This window comes from Zootermopsis nevadensis, unplaced genomic scaffold (genome assembly GCF_977971745.1).
Source record: "Zootermopsis nevadensis isolate Lab colony 2312 unplaced genomic scaffold, Znev_1.0 Znev_ptg000011l, whole genome shotgun sequence".
Lineage (NCBI taxonomy): Eukaryota > Metazoa > Arthropoda > Insecta > Blattodea > Termopsidae > Zootermopsis > Zootermopsis nevadensis.
The window spans coordinates 11,518,444-11,537,299 of NW_028259143.1; the positions used below are offsets into that span (position 1 = coordinate 11,518,444).

At 38.0% G+C, this 18,856-nt stretch overlaps 1 protein-coding gene across 3 annotated transcripts in view; it reads left to right on the forward strand.

The window, feature by feature from the left end:
* LOC110835896 (neuropeptide Y receptor type 1) overlaps nt 1-18,856 on the forward strand; it is a 266,220-nt gene that overhangs the window by 140,016 nt on the left and 107,348 nt on the right. For all 3 annotated transcript variants that reach the window (XM_087347284.1, XM_087347285.1, XM_022076597.2), the window contains 3 exons: nt 6,596-6,699; nt 15,117-15,316; nt 16,453-16,601. In XM_087347284.1, the coding sequence (XP_087203410.1) occupies nt 6,596-6,699; nt 15,117-15,316; nt 16,453-16,601 (453 nt within the window). The remainder of the gene's footprint in view (nt 1-6,595; nt 6,700-15,116; nt 15,317-16,452; nt 16,602-18,856) is intronic.

Genomic DNA, 18,856 nt, shown 5'->3' on the forward strand with positions numbered 1-18,856 from the left:
ATTATTTGTTGTGATTTAATATTGTATTTAAATTAACTTAGAAGCCTTTGTCTCGGTGGTTATTTACATTTAATAGAGAGAAACTGACAAATAAACAGTAAAATACATATATGTGCTCTTCAACCAATTATTATTATGAAATTATAATTGAGGATGATAGGTGGGGGGGAGGAGGTGAGAAATGTACAAAATATTTTATTCTGTAAGCCTGAAGACAAGAATATATTTGGGGAACTTAGGGCTAGATTTGAGGATAGTGTTCTTGAGAAGTATTTTGTAAGGCTGTGAACTGAATCAGTGTGGCTCAGTATAGGTTCCAGTGACGGATTAGTGTGAACACGACGGTGAAACTTTTCTCCCCATAAAGGTAGTGAATTCTTGATTAGCTTTAAGATTCAGTTTATTATTATCACTTCATCTACTGTGGTCTCTATTCCTTTCAGGTTTTACGACTAACATTTTGTATACTTGTCATCTTCGAGACTTCTGTTATATTTTGCACCCACCTTCTCTTACAAATTCTGTGTTAATACTTCTTGTCCATGATACACCGTGAATGATGAAGTAATCGATTCTAATTGATAAGACTTTGTATTCATGATAGAGATGTTTCATGTCGAGGACATTTATCACAAGGAGTATCATGTCCATTCCTGTATCCATCCACTTTTCCACAACGGTCAAATACCTCAGAGAATACGCTGTGATGTCCTAGAACACGTGCCATAAAGTCTTGACTACCTCGACGGAGTGTAACTCGTTTGGACTCCTCTAAAAGAGGCCGTAGTTTTGCAGATAGCATGCTATGTGCATACACACGTACGTGAGAATGTCTAAAACTACGAGAGTGTCTAGATCGTTCAAATGTATTCACAAAAGAATATTTAACATTTGTTCTCGGCTTCCTTCAACAGTTTGAAAAGCTGCCTGGTGTGTACAATTTTTGTTTTGTTTACATATCGGTTTGACGAAACGGTGCTACAAGGCACTTGGAATTTCCCACATACACAGTACGAACGCTAGACACTCACTAAGGTCCAAAGTTTGGTGTAATATGTACGTTGTCTTCGAAATCAGCTCAACGAATTGTTTGTATTGTCAGCGGTTTGGACAACAGGAGGAAGCAACAATATTAATAAAAAATAATAGTAATGTGTTTAGGAAGATAAAAACTAAAGATTAAGCAGAAACTTTTGTTTTAGAAATAAGTTAATGTTGATAAAAGCACGACGAAAATAATTCGAGACGCCATTTGTCATTTTTCTCGCAGCCACACATTTGCTTGCAGGACACTTTTTCAAACAATCATGAGTTTTATGGCTATAGATGCAGCAAAAATTCTGTGGTGTAGCATCTTCTTAAAAAAGCTAATTGATATTCAGCCGCCCGAGTAATTACACTTATTTTTAATAAACTTGTTTATTCATCGCCACGCTCACAAAATTTAAGTTCATAAGGAAATTAATACTTTACATAACATCTAATAATTCTCAAGAGATTATGAACGAGTGAAGACATTTCTATATTTAACCCTTTGAAGATAGAAGAGAGCTAGGAAGGATAGCAAGACAATAGAACAAAGATAATATTGACGAGGGAGAAGTGAGAGACTTAATTCCTGGGGAGGGGGGAAAGGGCAGCTTATAGTTAGAAGGTTCCCAGGCAATGTCCGTTCGTTCTAGCCGAAGCTCGTCTAAATAATATTTCAGAATTAAGTAAACACCGCAAAGAAAACAAAAATTTCACCCTATATAAATTAATATGTTGGCGCTGTGCAAGGAAATAATAACTGTTCAAAGTGGGAATTACACAAAACACACAAATGCAGAATGAATAATTCTTGATTGTCGAAGCAGGTGGGGCATACAGTTACCATTGGACTGACAAGAATTAAATCCGCTTGGAGGCATAGGAGGGGAAGAAAATGTTAATCAAGTTATTTGGCTTCAGAGATGTAGCACTAAAAAGTATATGTTAACGACTAATTTGATACAATCATTTTTGTATATTTGTCCTCTTTAGTAGCGGATTATGTGGTTTTTATACTCCGTAACTGAGGACCCCTTGTTGAAGTAAAATGGCAATAAAGGAGATTTTTTTTGTGTCTGAGCAATTTGAATAAAGTCCCACAATACACAGCCACGCGGCTCGTTATTTATGAGCGCTGTCTGTTTTGCACTTAGTCCCATGGAAAAATATGAGTAGGTCCTACAGGGCTGTTATAAATTGATAGCCATATTTTTTAAAAAGCTGAAAAATGGGTCAGCAAACCATAAACACAAAGTAAATGTGTCTACATCGCCTTGAAATATTTCTCTTGAACGTTGCGTGTTGGGTTCTGGTCGATTTGAAGACATCTTCTAACCCGGGTCATCACCTGAATCTGATCGGAGCAGACATCCTGCATTTCGGTAGCGTTATCCATGTCTATTATCAGAGACTGGTTGAGAAGGAGGTGGACTGAAACGTAAGATATTTGCTCAATCGATCGTCGTAGATTTTGTCACTTTTTGTTGCCATTCACAGCTTCAAATCTTAAATGCATATGATACAAGGCCTTCACTGTGTCGGATAGCCGGATGATGATTAACGACTATAAGAGAGAAGGCGGCCATGCCTTATTATAAGGTGATATTGACGAATTTTCTCAGAGAATCTAAGATTTCAATTCAATTCAATTCTTTCAATTCTTTATTATTTGTGTGCTGTATCAACAGCCTGGTGGCCAATTACAGATACAGCACAGAGATAAACTCACAAACACAGTAAAACATAAAAGGTAAAACAAGCAATATATAAAATACATTGATACGGAAAGTACACAAAAAATTACTACTAACTACATTAGGATATTTGTAAAATAACATGAATCAATTAAGTAAATTTTGCTATTATAGAATATGATTAAGTGTGACAATTTTCGTCTCGAATATGTCCAAATCCCTGCAGACAACATTAGCAGCTGATGCGCATCTAGCAGAAGGACTGTTTTTGAACAAGGGGCTAAAACTGAACATAGAAAAATCTCTCAGATTCCGAGCAGGGATGCGGAGACCGACAGCTTCCAGAAGGGAAGGACAGCATTTAAAACCGCGGTAAACCTGCGCAAGGAACAGTGCATCACTGCAATGCCTTCTCTTACGCAGGGTTTGGAGTTTTAAATACTCTAACGCATCAGCGTAGCTGTAATGAACTTGGGGGAGGAAACGATAGTAGCAAAGGGCTGCAAACTTCTGCTGAATACGTTCCAGTTTGTTGGCATCAGTAGTCGTAATAGAATTCCAAACGACCGAGGCGTACTCGAGCTTGGATCTAACTAAGGTTACATATAACATATACAGGCAATCGAGAGAAGAGAACGAAAAGGTTAACGTGCGAACAAGACCCAGCAACTTAATACAATGTGAAAATATGTGGTCAACATGGTTGTGAAATCGGAGCTTGGAGTCGATAAATATTCCCAGGTCTTTAATGGAATCGGTACGTGTTATGGAGGAATGAAAAAGTTTGTAATCAAAGATCAAAGTAGTGGTTTTCCTGGAGAATGAAATTACTGTAGTTTTACTAATATTGAGTTTCATGAAGTTAGCAGTGCACCTACCTTGTATCGAGTCAATGTCAGTTTGAAGTTCATTGCAGTCGTTGGGAGATTTAATGGCACGAAAAATTTTGATATCATCAGCGAAAAGAAGGCATTTAGAATGATTAATTACTTGGCATATGTCGTCAATAAACAAGTTGAAAAGTAGAGGACCCAAAACAGATCCCTGTGGAACTCCAGAGAGGACTACAAAAGGAGACGAAAGAGTTCCAGAAACGCGAACCTGGGATTGTCTGTTGGTTAAGTAACTACGAAACCAGTGTACATAACCATCAGAGAGTCCAAAAGCACTGAGCTTCTTGAGTAATAGATTGTGAGGGAGAAGATCAAATGCACTGCTAAGATCAAAATAAAGAGCATCAGCTTGACCCTGGGAGCCAACTATTGGGTTAATAAAATCAAGATAAGTTACGAGATTAGTAACTGTAGATTTAGATTTAGTAAAACCATGCTGACAAGGATTTAATTTCGACTTTATGTAATGTGAGATATGATCATAAATAACAAGTTCAAATAATTTGGAATCAGTGAAGATAATTCATGTCTAGAACAGGAATGTGAAACAAGTCGTAATAATTATATCTACCTCTTAAATGCAAAGACGAAAATCACTGTTGACTCAAAATTGTTTACACTTTGAAGGACACTAATGCCAAACGCACTTCGACCTCAAGAGGTCATCATCAGTGACAAAACAAATTAATTTATATAATAAAAATCAATACGCTTATGGTTTTCTACAGAACATAAAAGGTGTGTACTTTACAAAAACCGTATTTTATATAACACCTCACCGGACGTTGATTGCACAGGAGTTGGTGTATTAAATTGAGCTCTTAGCTTTTATGTCCACTGGTCTGATTGCCGTTGCTGGGTCTACGGTGAGCCGTGGTTCCGTCGTCTGTGCCTGTGAACTTCAACGATGCGTGGGCGTTACTGTCAGTTTGAAAAATGTGTAGGGTATATATTAACTATCAGTGTGGCCAACTAATGCATATGAAATTTATGATTTTCTCAAATCTAAACGTTTTTGACGATGGTGAGTTATTTGAATAAAAGGTTTTTTGATGTTATCCATCGTCTAATAAAATAATAAAATTTAACGACGTTTCGGAGGTGGAAGTCTATTTCCGTCTTCAGGTATACCTACGCATTGGAGTCATGGGCGTTCTGTTCATTTATGATGTTTTGATTTTCGCTGGTTTTATATATATGAAAATTTTCTAAAATGTCAAGCATTTTATTACCTTTCGAGGCTGTTCTTAACACGTCCTCTGATGATGACCTCTTGAAGTCGAAACGCGTTTCGCATTTGTGTCCTTCAAAGTGTAAACAGTTTTGTTTATATGCATGTTTTATATTCCAGTACACTACGCGGTATGCAAGGTTTTAAGACAATTGGCCCGTTTTATAAGGGTTGAAATGTCTTATGTTAAGGTAACATCAAAGAATTCACTTGGAGGAAGCGATATAAAGCAGAAAACGTTAGACAGGACGACCAGTGTCGATATCCAGACCTTAAAATTGTAAAACTAACTACTACACCTACCGTAAAAATTTCAATCGTCAACGTTGAGATATTTTTTTTAAAACTCGGGAGTAAATAAATACTACTTCAGTTGAGGATATGTGAAAAAGCAACAGTAGGAAGGCAGCTGGCTAATCGTTTCTGCAGCATCGATTGGTTGCGAGCTACAGCGTCGAAACTTCTCTAACGAAACCAGCGGGAATGTGAAACTGTTGTTTGCTGGAGCGAAGAAAGAACTGAATTGAATTAGAAGTCAGCAGGTTTTCCACTTCGATCAAGAATAGACTGCGGTCTCTAATTAAATAGGAAATGGGTTAAGTGTTGTAGCTGAACAGTGCCAGATGCTCCAATGGAACAAACAGAACAGGAATGAATGGAATTTCAACATCTTCCTGTTTCCTGTTTAAGTGATCTGTTAGCATTTCATTAGATTTTGATTTCAAACGTTTAAGGAGAATTATTTCGATTTTATTCCGCTATTCCTAATACAATCGATACAAAACTTACACATTCTAAACATACGTCGTACGCACCAATAGCCAATTTAGCTCAGTGGCTAAGAGCTAGACGTCCGGGATTGTATACCAGGCATGGACAGGAATATTGTAAAATTGAAACCAGGTTTAGTTGGAAATTAAAGTTCATCGAGTATCTTTGACCTAGACCCGTAGCTTGCTGGCGATGTGTACAGCTACTATTAACACTGGTTTCATCGTTTTGTGCATGAAGTGGTTTAAGTGCTATGGTTAAGGTTGAGTTCTAAATATATTACATTCTATTATAGTATGTTTAAACATCTTGTTTTCAATTTTGCACGAAACATAATTATTCACGCAAAAGACAGTTTTTATGATAATAGGGGTCTGGTCTACTGACAGCGTCGGTTAATAAACAGCAAATAAGATTTCCTCAAATCACATTATTGTTGAAGTCCATTGACAAGGTCCTTTCAATTAGCTGTTGTTTTCTTTAAGTATGATTTTTTTACAAATAACTTTCGTATTTATTCTGCATACATTACGTATTCCTATGAGAACTACCAGTGACACTTCCCCTAATGAAATATGTACTTCCGCTAGTTCAAGGTCATGGACAGATGTCTGAATTTTCTGAATGCCTGTGTTTATGTTAGCTGACTGGAGAAGCTATTGATGTGCCTAAAAGTTTAGTAAAATAGTTATTTGGTGGAAATTCTGTTTCTTTTGAAAGGAAGTACTAATTCATCTTTCATGTCTGTGTATTATTTTAAATAATTCAAATAATGTATAGCCAAGTGGTCTGTGCAAAACACTCAGTAATTAAGTTGAGACCAAAGAACACTGATTTACTTAAATTTCAGTTGCGTTGTCTCTTGTGGTGTTACGGGTTGTGACGCCATTTTGCCTTGTAGATGGTTACCATCGTGTAGGTGTAAAGTATCAACCCTATCGTCTGAGTTCAAATTTGATTGTTATCTCTTGTTACAGATCTATACGAACAGACTGCATCCTAACAGCCATGAACTGCTCTGACCAGGATATAAATTCAAATATCAGCAAATTTAAGTACAATGTTACTTACGAAGGAGAAGGTATGTTGCACCTATTATTACATGAGTCTTACTGTAGAAGTTAATATTTATGATCTACATGGAACACAGCCCGATTTGAGAAGATTATAGGCCTTTCGTGAAACCATTAGTTTATTATAATTGTCACAAGAACACGTCGTTGGGCCTATCCTGAGCCAAATGGATCCAATTCACATCCCATCTACCCTCGACTTTTCCGTGTAGTTTATCCGTTAAAGACCCTCGAACTCGTATTTTATATAAATTTACTAAGCCGTATGAAAATTCCCTTTTGTTATGGAACTCAATGACATCCAAACAGCTCGCCACTGCTTACGGTTGTAAGCTACTTCAACCTAGGTGACATGTTCCAGACTCTCACTTTAGAATGTCTGTTAATTTTTACCCTCTTTCATGATATTACAAGAGAGATTTCTGCACAAAGCTGTTGTTTGCTCGTTTTATGCACCCCACTCATCTTATTTATCTTTTGTGTTATTAAAAGAGTATCCTGAACTAGCAACGAGAAATAAGCGATTTCTTATCGGCTGTAATTTCACAAAAAAATTGCTTGTCTGTGAAAATGTTGATGAACAAAATGAAAATTCTATAATTTGCACGAACATAACTTTGATGTTGCTTTTCAACATTCTTAGTACATTGTACCATTCCACGTTGCACAGAAAGTGGTTGACGGGATGACGCAATGAGCTACTACAAACAATCAGGCGATATGCATCACTCGGTGACATGGCAGAAACTTTGCTTTCAGCACTTATCGCCTGTCAGCAAGCGATAATTTTAAAAGCGACATCACTGTTGTTCCCGAGTGAACGTTGTACATTGTTACGCGTGCAGTCTCTTGTAGTAACGTGTTTTGCCAATCGCCTGTTGCCTATTTTTGTTATAGTTGATTCGGTTTGAAAGTTGCCTTAGACAAAACATTTTAGCTTCCTCAATCATGTTTACTAACAGATTAATTTTTTTCTACATGTTTTATATTTATACTTTCGTCATGAGGCAACCAAATTAATTTTTTAAAATTCTTATTTCCTTTACTCCTCACGTTAATACGAGGCGCGTCCCAAAAGTAAGTTTCCCACTCGTCCCACAGCTAGCAAACCTTATATTGCGCGAAGCGACTGTGCGTACGTGATAGAGCAATGACGTAGCATGGCGCATGCACTAACGGCACTTCCCGCGTTCTCACAGTAGCATCGTTGCAGCTGTTGAAGATGGAGGTTCTTATTCCAGCTCCCGCCGACTGTGAAGTGCGGTCAGTGATAACGCTAGGCCGCACACTGCTCGACGGACAGCATGTCTCCTGCAGGAGTTCAGCTGGGAGGTGTTTAATCATCCACCTTACAGCCCGGACCTCGCTCCCAGTGATTTCCATCTTTTCCTACACCTCAAGAAATTCCTGTCCGGTCAGCGTCAGCGTTTTGAGAATGACAGAGAGGCGGAGATGGTTGTCACACAGTGGTTCCAATCCCAGGCGGCAGACTTCTACGACACAGGTATTCAAAAGTTGGTCCCACGGTATGACAAATGTCTCAATTCCGGTGGCGAATATGTTGAAAAATAGCTGGACACTTGCTGTATCTGTTGCAATAAATATTTCCATGAAATTATGTTTTGTTTCTGTAAACGGCCCCAGGGAAACTTACTTTGTGGACGAGCCTCGTAGTTCTCTTTAGTTTATACTAAATGCAACATTATATTTTTGATAAATGCTGTAGACCTAAACATTACATGGATGACAGTCTTTTTGTCGTACAGCTACGAAACTGGTTTAAGTTATTACGAATGCAACTATAGTTTCTAACATTACTTCGTTTCATGCACGGAAAAGCCGTGTAAAACCTGAAGTTGGCTGACATAAAACTTACCAACTACGCCTTTATATTCAGTATTAGACTACACAAGTCACTCCAAGTCATAAATGTTGCAGCTGAGAAGAGCATTAAGCATTCGGATTATTTCATCTTGAGCCTGTGTTGTAATCCATCTGTCATTCATAGTTTATTAGTTGTATTCAAAGGACCATCTAATCTTTTCCAGGCCATAAGCTGTCCCAAAAACTGCGTGTCTCTTTCCTACTTGAATTTTAGGAAAATTTTATTTTATGTTTTACATTTAAATTAATAAGACTGACAACACTATTAAAGTAAGAAAACAAGCCGAGCTGCAAGACCGTGGCAATAGATAGACGGGTTTTATTCAAACAACGAAGGCACATAGATCAATATTTAAGATTCCCGAACGAAACAACCAGTGGTTACTGCATGTTTGACATCGTAACCACATGTCCATGTTGGTCTTCTGGGTAGTAACTACGTGCAGACTTGTAGATAGATGCCAAAGTTTCGGAGTAACATACTGCCTTCATCTTCAGGGCTGAAGTGCTGAAGATATAGCCAGTATATTGTACATCTAAGCGGATTCTAGTACAGAGGTGGTGAACGTTTTAACTAATGCAAGTATTTTACATATTAAGAAGAATTAGTAACAACCGACGTCTTTTTTATGCTGCCCTGATATATGTGGTACATCACATTTTTAAAACGTATATTATAAAGCGGTAAAAAATCCTTTTCCACTCTATAGTAAGTCTCTTATATTAACTGAAGTAGAAGAATTATGCAAAGTGTTACTCCCCATTATTAAAAGCATAGTACAAAGAATGACAGTATATTATTACACCCAGTTTATTGGTTTGCTATTATGATCTGGCGTACTTCCATTGAAATTAAAAGGAAATAAAAGGTTCTATTCATGATTGGAATTCCAATTGAAAGGTCACTGTTCCCGTGATATAGTTAGGGTTTCACTTTAAAGAGATATAACATAGCGTTAACTGGTCTGAGTGGAATGTGCTCTATCACGTAGAATGACAGTAGCATCAGAATTGCATCTTGCAGTTAATCGACTCCCAATATTGTGAGGTGGCACAGGCGACGTTGAGTGTCCGACTCGCTCCCACAAAGTTACTTCACGTAACTTTCAGCAAAAACTCTTCAAGATAAAATAATTTAGCAGTGTACCTAAAGTTTAATTCACGCCAGCAGGTTACTTGATTATGCCGCACATTTAATATTGATGGAATTCTTTTCCAGTTTCTATTTAGTTATTGTAAAAGTAAAGTTTATCCCGCTACGTGCCATACAGGCGCTTGAGGGAGTGGAGGTATAGCTCCTACTCATTCTTGACCTCGGCACTAGATGGGGGTGAGTGGTCAGCATCACGCCTCGGCCGGCTTTACCCCCGGGAAAGGACCCCGGTACCCATTGGGCCCCAGAGCCGGTCAGGACGCAGAGGCTAGAGGATAAATCCTCTGCCCCCGTCGGGGATCGAACCCCGGTCGTCCAGCCCGTAGCTAGTCGCTATACTGACTGAGCTATCCCGGCTCATTTTTAGTTATTGTAATTTTCTTATTTTTTAAATATGTGTAGATTTGTCACCGAAGATATTTACGGCTGTCCTATCAAGTTCGATTCGATAGGTGAAAATTACAATCTCATGCTAAATTTAAATTTGAAAACATGAAACGATGAACAATTATAGGGAAATTAAGCATGAATGGGATGGTAACATTATGATGGTTCTAAGCAGTAGGGAGCAAGGTTCTAGGCTGAATTCAACTGGCTCAAGTTAGTAGAGATCACTGAACACGGTAGTGAGTCCTATAGTACTGTAAGAGGTGAAAAACGTCTTGAAACAACTTAGCTACCACGAGCTTCCTCTAAAGATCCTTTATCCGTAGAGTTAGTCACTTAAATTACATGCATTTTAGTATCGTGTTAGGGTATTGGTATCGGTCTCCCCTAATAGCTCTTAAAACACGTTATTTATTTCCCCCAAAAAGGTTATATCAACATTGTTCCATTATTGGTCGTCTAGCTTTATGCTTTATTTTGTAACATTAGTAATATCAACATAGCGGATATGCACATTTGTGAGGTGGAATGGACTATTAACATACCAAGGGAAAGCTTTTGAATTTTGTGCAGCAAAATACATTCGAAGAATATTCATGGTGGAATTATTAAGGAAACAAAAAATTGTGGAGCTGGATGAAATGTAACAACTTCTACCTTCTGTAGACGATAAACTAGAACCGCTTCGTTAATGGATTTTTTCATCGCTGAAAAATTAGGTCCCTCGCTTTTTTCAGCTCCTGCGCAGGCGCACGGAATAACACAACAGCCCACATCTGCCCGCGTGTCTCAGCACCTACATATCGCAATTTTTAGAACTGGTTGTTGCCCTTGTGTTAAGTCACCACGACAACGTTCATCAGGGAGACCGAAGTCATACCAGTAAACACAACACTAAGATGTATTTAGGTTTTTTAAATATTAATTATACTAAGTACTGTCCACAGACCAGGAGGAAAGCCCTGCGGGGGGAAGTCGTTTCTGGGGCGGTGCAGGGGGAATGTTTACTATCAAGTGGACTAGAGGGCTACTATTGGTGAGAAGTGTGTGATACGTCAGAGTTTTACACTACTGCACACATATTGAAAACATCCGTCAGTTAAGAGGAGATTGTAGAGAGTGTACCTCTAATGTGTTCTGTGGGTGTTGTGATAATATTCTAGATTAAATCACTGTGCCACTGTGAGACAATCTTAAAGCTATACCCATTAGAACACATGAAAGCCTGTTGTCTGTTGTTCATTCAGTGGTTGTGGAACGATTGATTTTAGGATGGATCGTCACTCACCACGAAATCTTGCGCATGCGCGTATATCGCATTCCTAGCAGGGCTTTTCTCCTGGTCTGTGGACTGTAGCATGCTTTTATCATCTGCCTACAAAATTTTATCCAGCATTCTTCTGGTGGGGGTTCAATCCATATGTCAAGGAAATTACTCGGGATCATCAATATAGGTTCCGTCGTAATAGATCTACAAGTGATCAAATTTTATACATTCGCCAGATACTAGAGAAAAAGTGTGAGTATAATGAGACCGTACATCAACTATTTATAAACTTCAAGAAAGCCTATGACTCAGTTATGAGAGAAACTCTTTACATGTTGCTTAAATTTGGCGTATCTAAGAAGCTAATCAGGCTAATTAAAATAGGTTTAAGTGAAACCTATAGCAAAATTGTGTAGGTTAACATTTGTTCGATAAATTTCCTATTTAGAATGTTCTGAAGCTGGGAGACGATTATCATCGCTGTTTTTTAATTTTGCCTTGGAATATGGCCTCAAGAACGTTCAAGAAAATCAGGACGATTTGGGATTGGTCTATCCTGAAGATATTAATCTGTTCGGCGATAGTATAAATACTATAAAAGCGAACACAGTAACAGGCTTAAGGATTAGTAGGGTTGTTGCTCCAGAAATGAATACAGAAGAGACAAAGTAGATGATTATATGTCGACATCGAAATTAAGGATAGAACCAAAATATAAGGATAACCGGTGAATCTTTAAAAAATGTGTCAAAATTAAAATACTTGGGAACCTTCACTATCAAGTCGGAATGACGAAATCAAGAGCACATTAAATTCAGGGAATGCCTACAATAATTCAGTCCAAAATCTTTTGCCATCCCGTCTCATATAAAAATGTAAAGATGCAATAGTATGACTTTAACAATTGTGCCTCACTTTGAGGGAGGACCATAGATTGAGGAATTTTGAGAAAGTACTTTGATGAAGACGGGTCACGGAGAAAATTACATATTGATGAGCTTTACGGCCTGTACTTCTCACCTGATATTGTTAGGTTGATTAAATCGAGAATATGAGGTGGACGGAACATGCATGGGGGAGGGGAAGGGTGTTTCCAGAGTATTTGTTGGGAGTCCTGAAGGTTGGAGACCACTAGGAATGTCTGGGCGTCGGTGGGAGGATAACGTTAAGATGGACCTTAGGGAGACAGGAATCGAGGGAACTAATTATATGTAGCTAGCTAAGGGCGTAATCAAGTTGTGGGCTTTTATGAACACGGTGATGAACCTTTGGGTTCCTTAAACAGAGTGGGCTGTCTTTTGACAAACCGAGTAACAATCGACTTTTCGAAAAATGTCCTGCACCATAGAGTGAAGTTCGACTTTCGGCATGTCTGAACTTAGCGCATCGCGGTTTTGCTGTTTTAAGGGGTAAACCTTCACAGACGTCGAGGGTGTGATGTATCATACATGTAAGCAGTGCAGCGATGAGTCGGTAGACGTCACGGAATTAATCCGTGCTGGCCAATTAGTCGTTTTCGAATTATGTAGCTGTTGGGAAGATCCATGGAGTGATGTGTTTCCTAATCATAAAAAAACCTTTCTACAATCCTTAAATCGTAAGTTGACTAAGATTTAAAATGTTTTAAGTACACATTCCTAATGACAGCCGTTATTTCAGTTCTAATTATTAGGTTCGGGATTACACAATTCTTATCATTTTATCCAAGGAGGATAAATACTTTTCCAGTGGTAGCATAACACACAATGTTGGTGCTATTATCTTAGCCGTTTATAACTTTGTTTTGAAATAAAGTTTAGTCCTGCTTATATGTTGTATAAATTAAAGATTTATAATTTTTTCCACAATGGTCACATGATCTGCTGTACTGTTTAAACAATGTAAAAATATATTAATGTTTCTCCTTATAAAATAAAGAGGCATTTATTATGTAATAATCACAATGATAAATTAATAAGGACGAAGCCCACACATTCTGACATCAGCCACTCGAACATGTCAGACACAATGGATCAACTAAGAAAATGCAAGGTACATCTCATATGACATTGCACACTCATCCAAAAGTCAGCTATCCTGGGCACCTGTCACATGTGATTTGTGCATTTCTATGTCATACAATACTGTTGCGAGGATAGTCATATTCACCTTGTAGGATAACTACCCCAAAGTTGATACAAAACAACATCTAGCAGGTGTGTTATGGATTATGATAATAATAGGATAAATATCAATAATGCTATATATAGGATTACGCCTATATCAACCAGCATATACTCTTTATTGCCACATGTAAAAATAAACATTATTGAAACATATACACCTAATCCTGCAGAGGAAACACAATACTAACTGTTACCAAAGCGAACACAAACTGTTCAATTGGTGTAATAGTACAAAATATTTGGTTACTAAACACGCCATAAAGTTATTTGAAATAAGAGGGATGTTCAATTAAAAGCCGTTTGTGGAGTTGCTAGAGAATGAAACCGATCGCAGTGCATCACATGCCACACCAGCAATGGACCACGATGGGTGAAACAGATTGGGCAGTGTGACGAAGTTTTGCGTTTTTGGAAACGATGCATACTTCATAATCTCCACTTTCTAACGAAATTGCTTTTATTATGAAACTTAGAGCGGGTCGACTTTCTGAAATAGTTGTTATTATACAGTTCAGAATGCTTTTTTTTTACTTTGTGATGTATAAAGACCTCGATATTAAAACACACAAAACGACAAACTTGCTTACTGTTGTATGGTAATATAATTCGGTATTCTACTGAAGAAGAAAATGAGCCGGGATAGCTCAGTCAGTATAGTGACTAGCTACGGGCAGGACGACCGGGGTTCGATCCCCGACGGGGGCAGAGGATTTATCCTGTAGCCTCTGCGTCCTGACCGGCTCTGGGGCCCACCCAGCCTCCTCTACAATGGGTACCGGGGGTAAAGCACGGCCGGGGCGTGAAGCTGACCATTCAGCCCCATCTAGTGCCGCGGTCAAGGAAGGGAGGAGCTATACCTCCACTCACCCCAAACGCCTACATGGCGTATAGTGGGACAAACTTTACTTTACTTTACTTTTTTACTGAAGATGAAGAGCATAAGTGGAGTGTTGTGTGATATGAAGAGAATCTTGAAGGCAGTAGTTAGACTTTACAAAGAAAATAACTGTGGGAAGGAGAACATTATATAATGAGCTGCTTTATAATATGTAGATGAACAAAACAACGAGGATAATATAAGTGAGACAATTAGCACACATGGGAGTTGAACAATATAGAATGTCTGTTTTGGGGGTGGGGTTGAAGGCAGAAAAATATTAGGATATCTAGATGGGTGATAAATTAAAATTGATCTTAAGAAAGTATTATTTGTAGGTGTGGTCTCATTTCTTATGGCTCAATACAAAATTCACCCTGAAGAAATAAGCTCCTCATAAAATTCTCTCAGTGTCTACGAGACTGCACGGCTCAAGTCTCATCCATTATAGGTTGCAGTGGCTGCCTATTTTGGACACGGTACTGGACCACAGGTTAATTAAAAACAAGGAGAATTCTTGATTAGCTGAACGACTGTCAGCTTGGCAAGAAGTCCTGTGTTTAATGGAGTTGGATGATAACTTAATGTAATTCTTTATTTTAACGTGCTAAATCAATAATTACAGGATTCAAATACAATTCAACAGAAAATATAATAATAATTATAATATGTCAAATTTTATATTGTTATAGGTTTGTATGACGTACCGGCTAGTATTATTGCACTGCTGTCCATCTTCTACGGAACTATTTCTGTACTTGCTGTTGCGGGGAACTTCCTAGTGATGTGGATTGTTGCCAGAAGTCGACGAATGCAAAATGTTACCAACTGTTTCATCTCAAATCTTGCATTGGCCGATATTATCATCGGGCTGTTCTCAATTCCATTTCAGGTAATTATAAAAATATATTTTAAGGAATTATTTTTTAGGTTGTGGTTAAGGGGCATTTTATAGTTCTGAGTTTACGAATTGAAATATCTGAATTTGTAAGTGCATGCTATTTAGACTTTTGAATAGTTAAAACAATAATTTTCTTGAATTTATACCATTTGTAGGTCGTAGTGATGTATAAGTTAAATGCAGCCACCTATGTACATTTGTGTAGTATTTGAGGTTTTCACGTCGGTGAGTTTAAAGATGGCTGTCTTCTGGGTTGTTGCGCCGTGTAGTCTAGTATAAGTTTAACGACGCTTCAGAAGTCCTTGCAGCAACAACCCAGAAGACAACCATCTTTACATACATTCATATAGAAACTAAATAAATGATTCTAAGTCGCGTTCACTATCTCAGTGTACTGCACGTGACAGATCGGACAGATTTGACTTCCTCTTCTGTTGGATTAAATGCTTCAACTCTGCCACCAGACGTAGAGCAAGGATCGGTGAACTTTAGTGATTTGTAACTGCTGTGTCGTCGCATGGTTTCAGGTGTGCTTCGAATTTTTATATGAAAATTGTGTAGTCGGACGCTATAGCTAGGAAAAGCCAATTACAATTCGTGATGTGCACAGGCACACAAATTGGTTCGTCATCGACAGTTTTGTCCATCGTGTATGATGTCCTCTTTCCACATGCCTTCATTCTTTTGAGCAGGGATTTATATGTGATACCTACACATTTATGTCCACGTGTAATTTCGTGCTTCCGTTTAGTGCGAGCTGATAAAATATTTCCACATATAGCTACAGTGACTCGAAGGTGTGGATTTCTACCATAACATTCTTATTCGCTCTCGTTTGATGGTGTTGGGAGCTTGGAACTTTTTATATTGTCCTTTGTTTTGTCTTTATTTCATCTTTCCTCCATTTCAGTCCCTTATTTCTTTTTACGCTTTTCCCTTTCTCCTCTTATGCATTTCCCATTTGCTTTCTTTCCCTCACATAACTTCTGTCTCCCGCATTTTAACGTTCCTCTTATTTTATTTTAATGCCATTTCCTTCCTCCTTAATTTCGTCTTGCGTGTGTTTAGAATTTCGTTTTCTGGTACTCGATTCCACTGTAGTGCTACACCCGCTGTCGTTCCCACAGTTTCAGGCTGCGCTGTTGCAGCGATGGAACCTACCTCATTTCATGTGCGCCTTCTGTCCGTTCGTTCAGGTGTTGAGCGTCAACGTGAGCGTCTTCACCCTCACAGCCATCGCGGTTGACAGACACCGGGCGATTCTCAATCCTCTCAGGTAGGAAAACAGCTATATGTAGTAACAGAAAATGTATCTTCAGCTTTGGCTCTGAGCGTGTTTTTGCACATCGTCAGGCTTTATCCCCTTAAATCTATGAACACGGTCACATTCATTGGCAGTTGGAGGCCTATGAAACTGACGTAATGAGAAGCTCTAAACTCGGTTCTTTTTGCAAATATTATTAGGGCGATCCATTAAAGGAGGATAAGACGGGTAGGATATATAGCACGCATGGAGAGATGAGAACATTTATTTTGGAACTCCTGAAGGAAAGACACCACTAGGAAGGCATAGGCGTAGATGGGAGGATAATATTAAAATTTATCTTGGGGAATTAGGGTTTGGGAGTGTGGATTGGATTCATCCGGCTCAGAATATGATCTGTAGTGAACCTTTAACTTTCGTAGGGGATGGGGGTGAATTTTTAATTAGGTGAGATTTTCAATAACTTTTCTCCATGTAGTTATTTAGTTAGCTACTGCTATTAGTGCACGATACGAATTTTGAATTTTGAAATGCTTAGTAGGAATGGAATAAGGAAGTGGGCGTTATTGAACGTAGAGAAAGACATTCACACACAACCAGCAACACAGAAAGGTTTTCAATATAAGTTACAGCGAAATATTGCGTTTCTTTGATCTGACAAGGAAAACCATACATACACACACGAAGGCAGCAGCTGTTTGTTGTTTCAATAAGCATCGGTTTCTGTTCTGGGTATGGCCCGTCAAAGGACTGCGTTTTCTCCCGTACTATAGAGTAAACTTACGAACCACTGACATAACTGATGTCCTCTGTTCAGATATATCCTTTGATAACTTAGGAACTCTATTTAATAAAGTCAATTCTGAGAAACCAATAGTCACTTAGCTATTTAAGAAATTTCCCGCCTTTTGCAAAGACCGAAGTTTCATTAATGTGTACACAAGAGTCCTTATGAAAATGTTACAATTAATATTGTATAAACTTCTTTGATAGTTTAAAGATACATTAAAATACCACATTTTAAAGACGTAATTTATGACAAACTGACACTGATTTTAATAGCGCTCACTTTATATAAATGTAATGTATTAGTGAACACGGTTTACAAATTCATAGTTTGAGTTGGTTCTCGATGTCATGATGAATTGAGGAAATAGTTGTGTAGTTTTTACACTTGCTGTCTTCATCATCAGGGCGCTGTGAGAAACTCAAATTCTACTGAGTAAGAAATAAGTCTCACCAGATTTCGGCCATCAAAATTAAGCAGAAACACATCACATCTCATAAAGTGAGTTTCCACATCGCGCGTGTCACTATTAGTGGTGTCTGTTGGTTTTGGAGGGTAAGGGTTGTGACTTCTGCACTGATGATGGAAACAGTACGTTTCTCCGAAACGTTTGCGTTCACCTTCAAGTCTACATTTCGTCACAAGCCAAAGATCATCATCAGGTCAAACTCATGTATCAGTACTGAAAAATTATATTTTGTACCAAAAGTTTAACTTTTTAACAAAAGTGATTTTTAGACACACATGGATCCACGCACTTGCACAAACGTAATATTTTACTACCGTTTAAGTGCAGTGATTTGTATGCGTTTAATAAATTATGTTCGAGTTGGTCAGTTCAGGGTATTTTATATTCCCTCCTTATATGAAAAATTTAAACCTCAATTCTCAACCATAATTTTAGTACCTGATACGTTAATGGTTAGTGACAATTTTTGATGCACTTTACCTATATTATTCTGAAGTAGGTTAATATTTGATGTTCGCAACACTTTTGGAGTTGCCCCATCCTTGTCCTCTGTTAATAGGTTATTATCACACCAGACTTTGATCTTCTGTGGCCCGAGCTATGTGAATTTAGAGAGGCCACAAAAATTTAAAAGCCGAAATATACGTTTGATTTATGGCTGAAGGGCGCATTAAAAATAAATATTAAACTGATGTGAATGAAGGTATCATCCTTGCACTGGTATAACAATAATAATAATAATAATTCAATTCAATTCTATATTATTAGTGTTCTGTATCAACAGCCTGCAAGCCAATTACAGATACATCACAGAGATGAGCACACGAACACAATAAAAACATAAAAGGTAAAACAAGCAGAATATAAAATACATTAATACGGAGGACGTTAATGCACAAGAAATTTGCATCTAAATATATTAGCATATTTGTAAAAATAATTTAAATCAATTAAGTAAATTACGAGGTGCGATCGGAAAGTTTTAAGACTGTGTCAATAGAGGGCGAACCG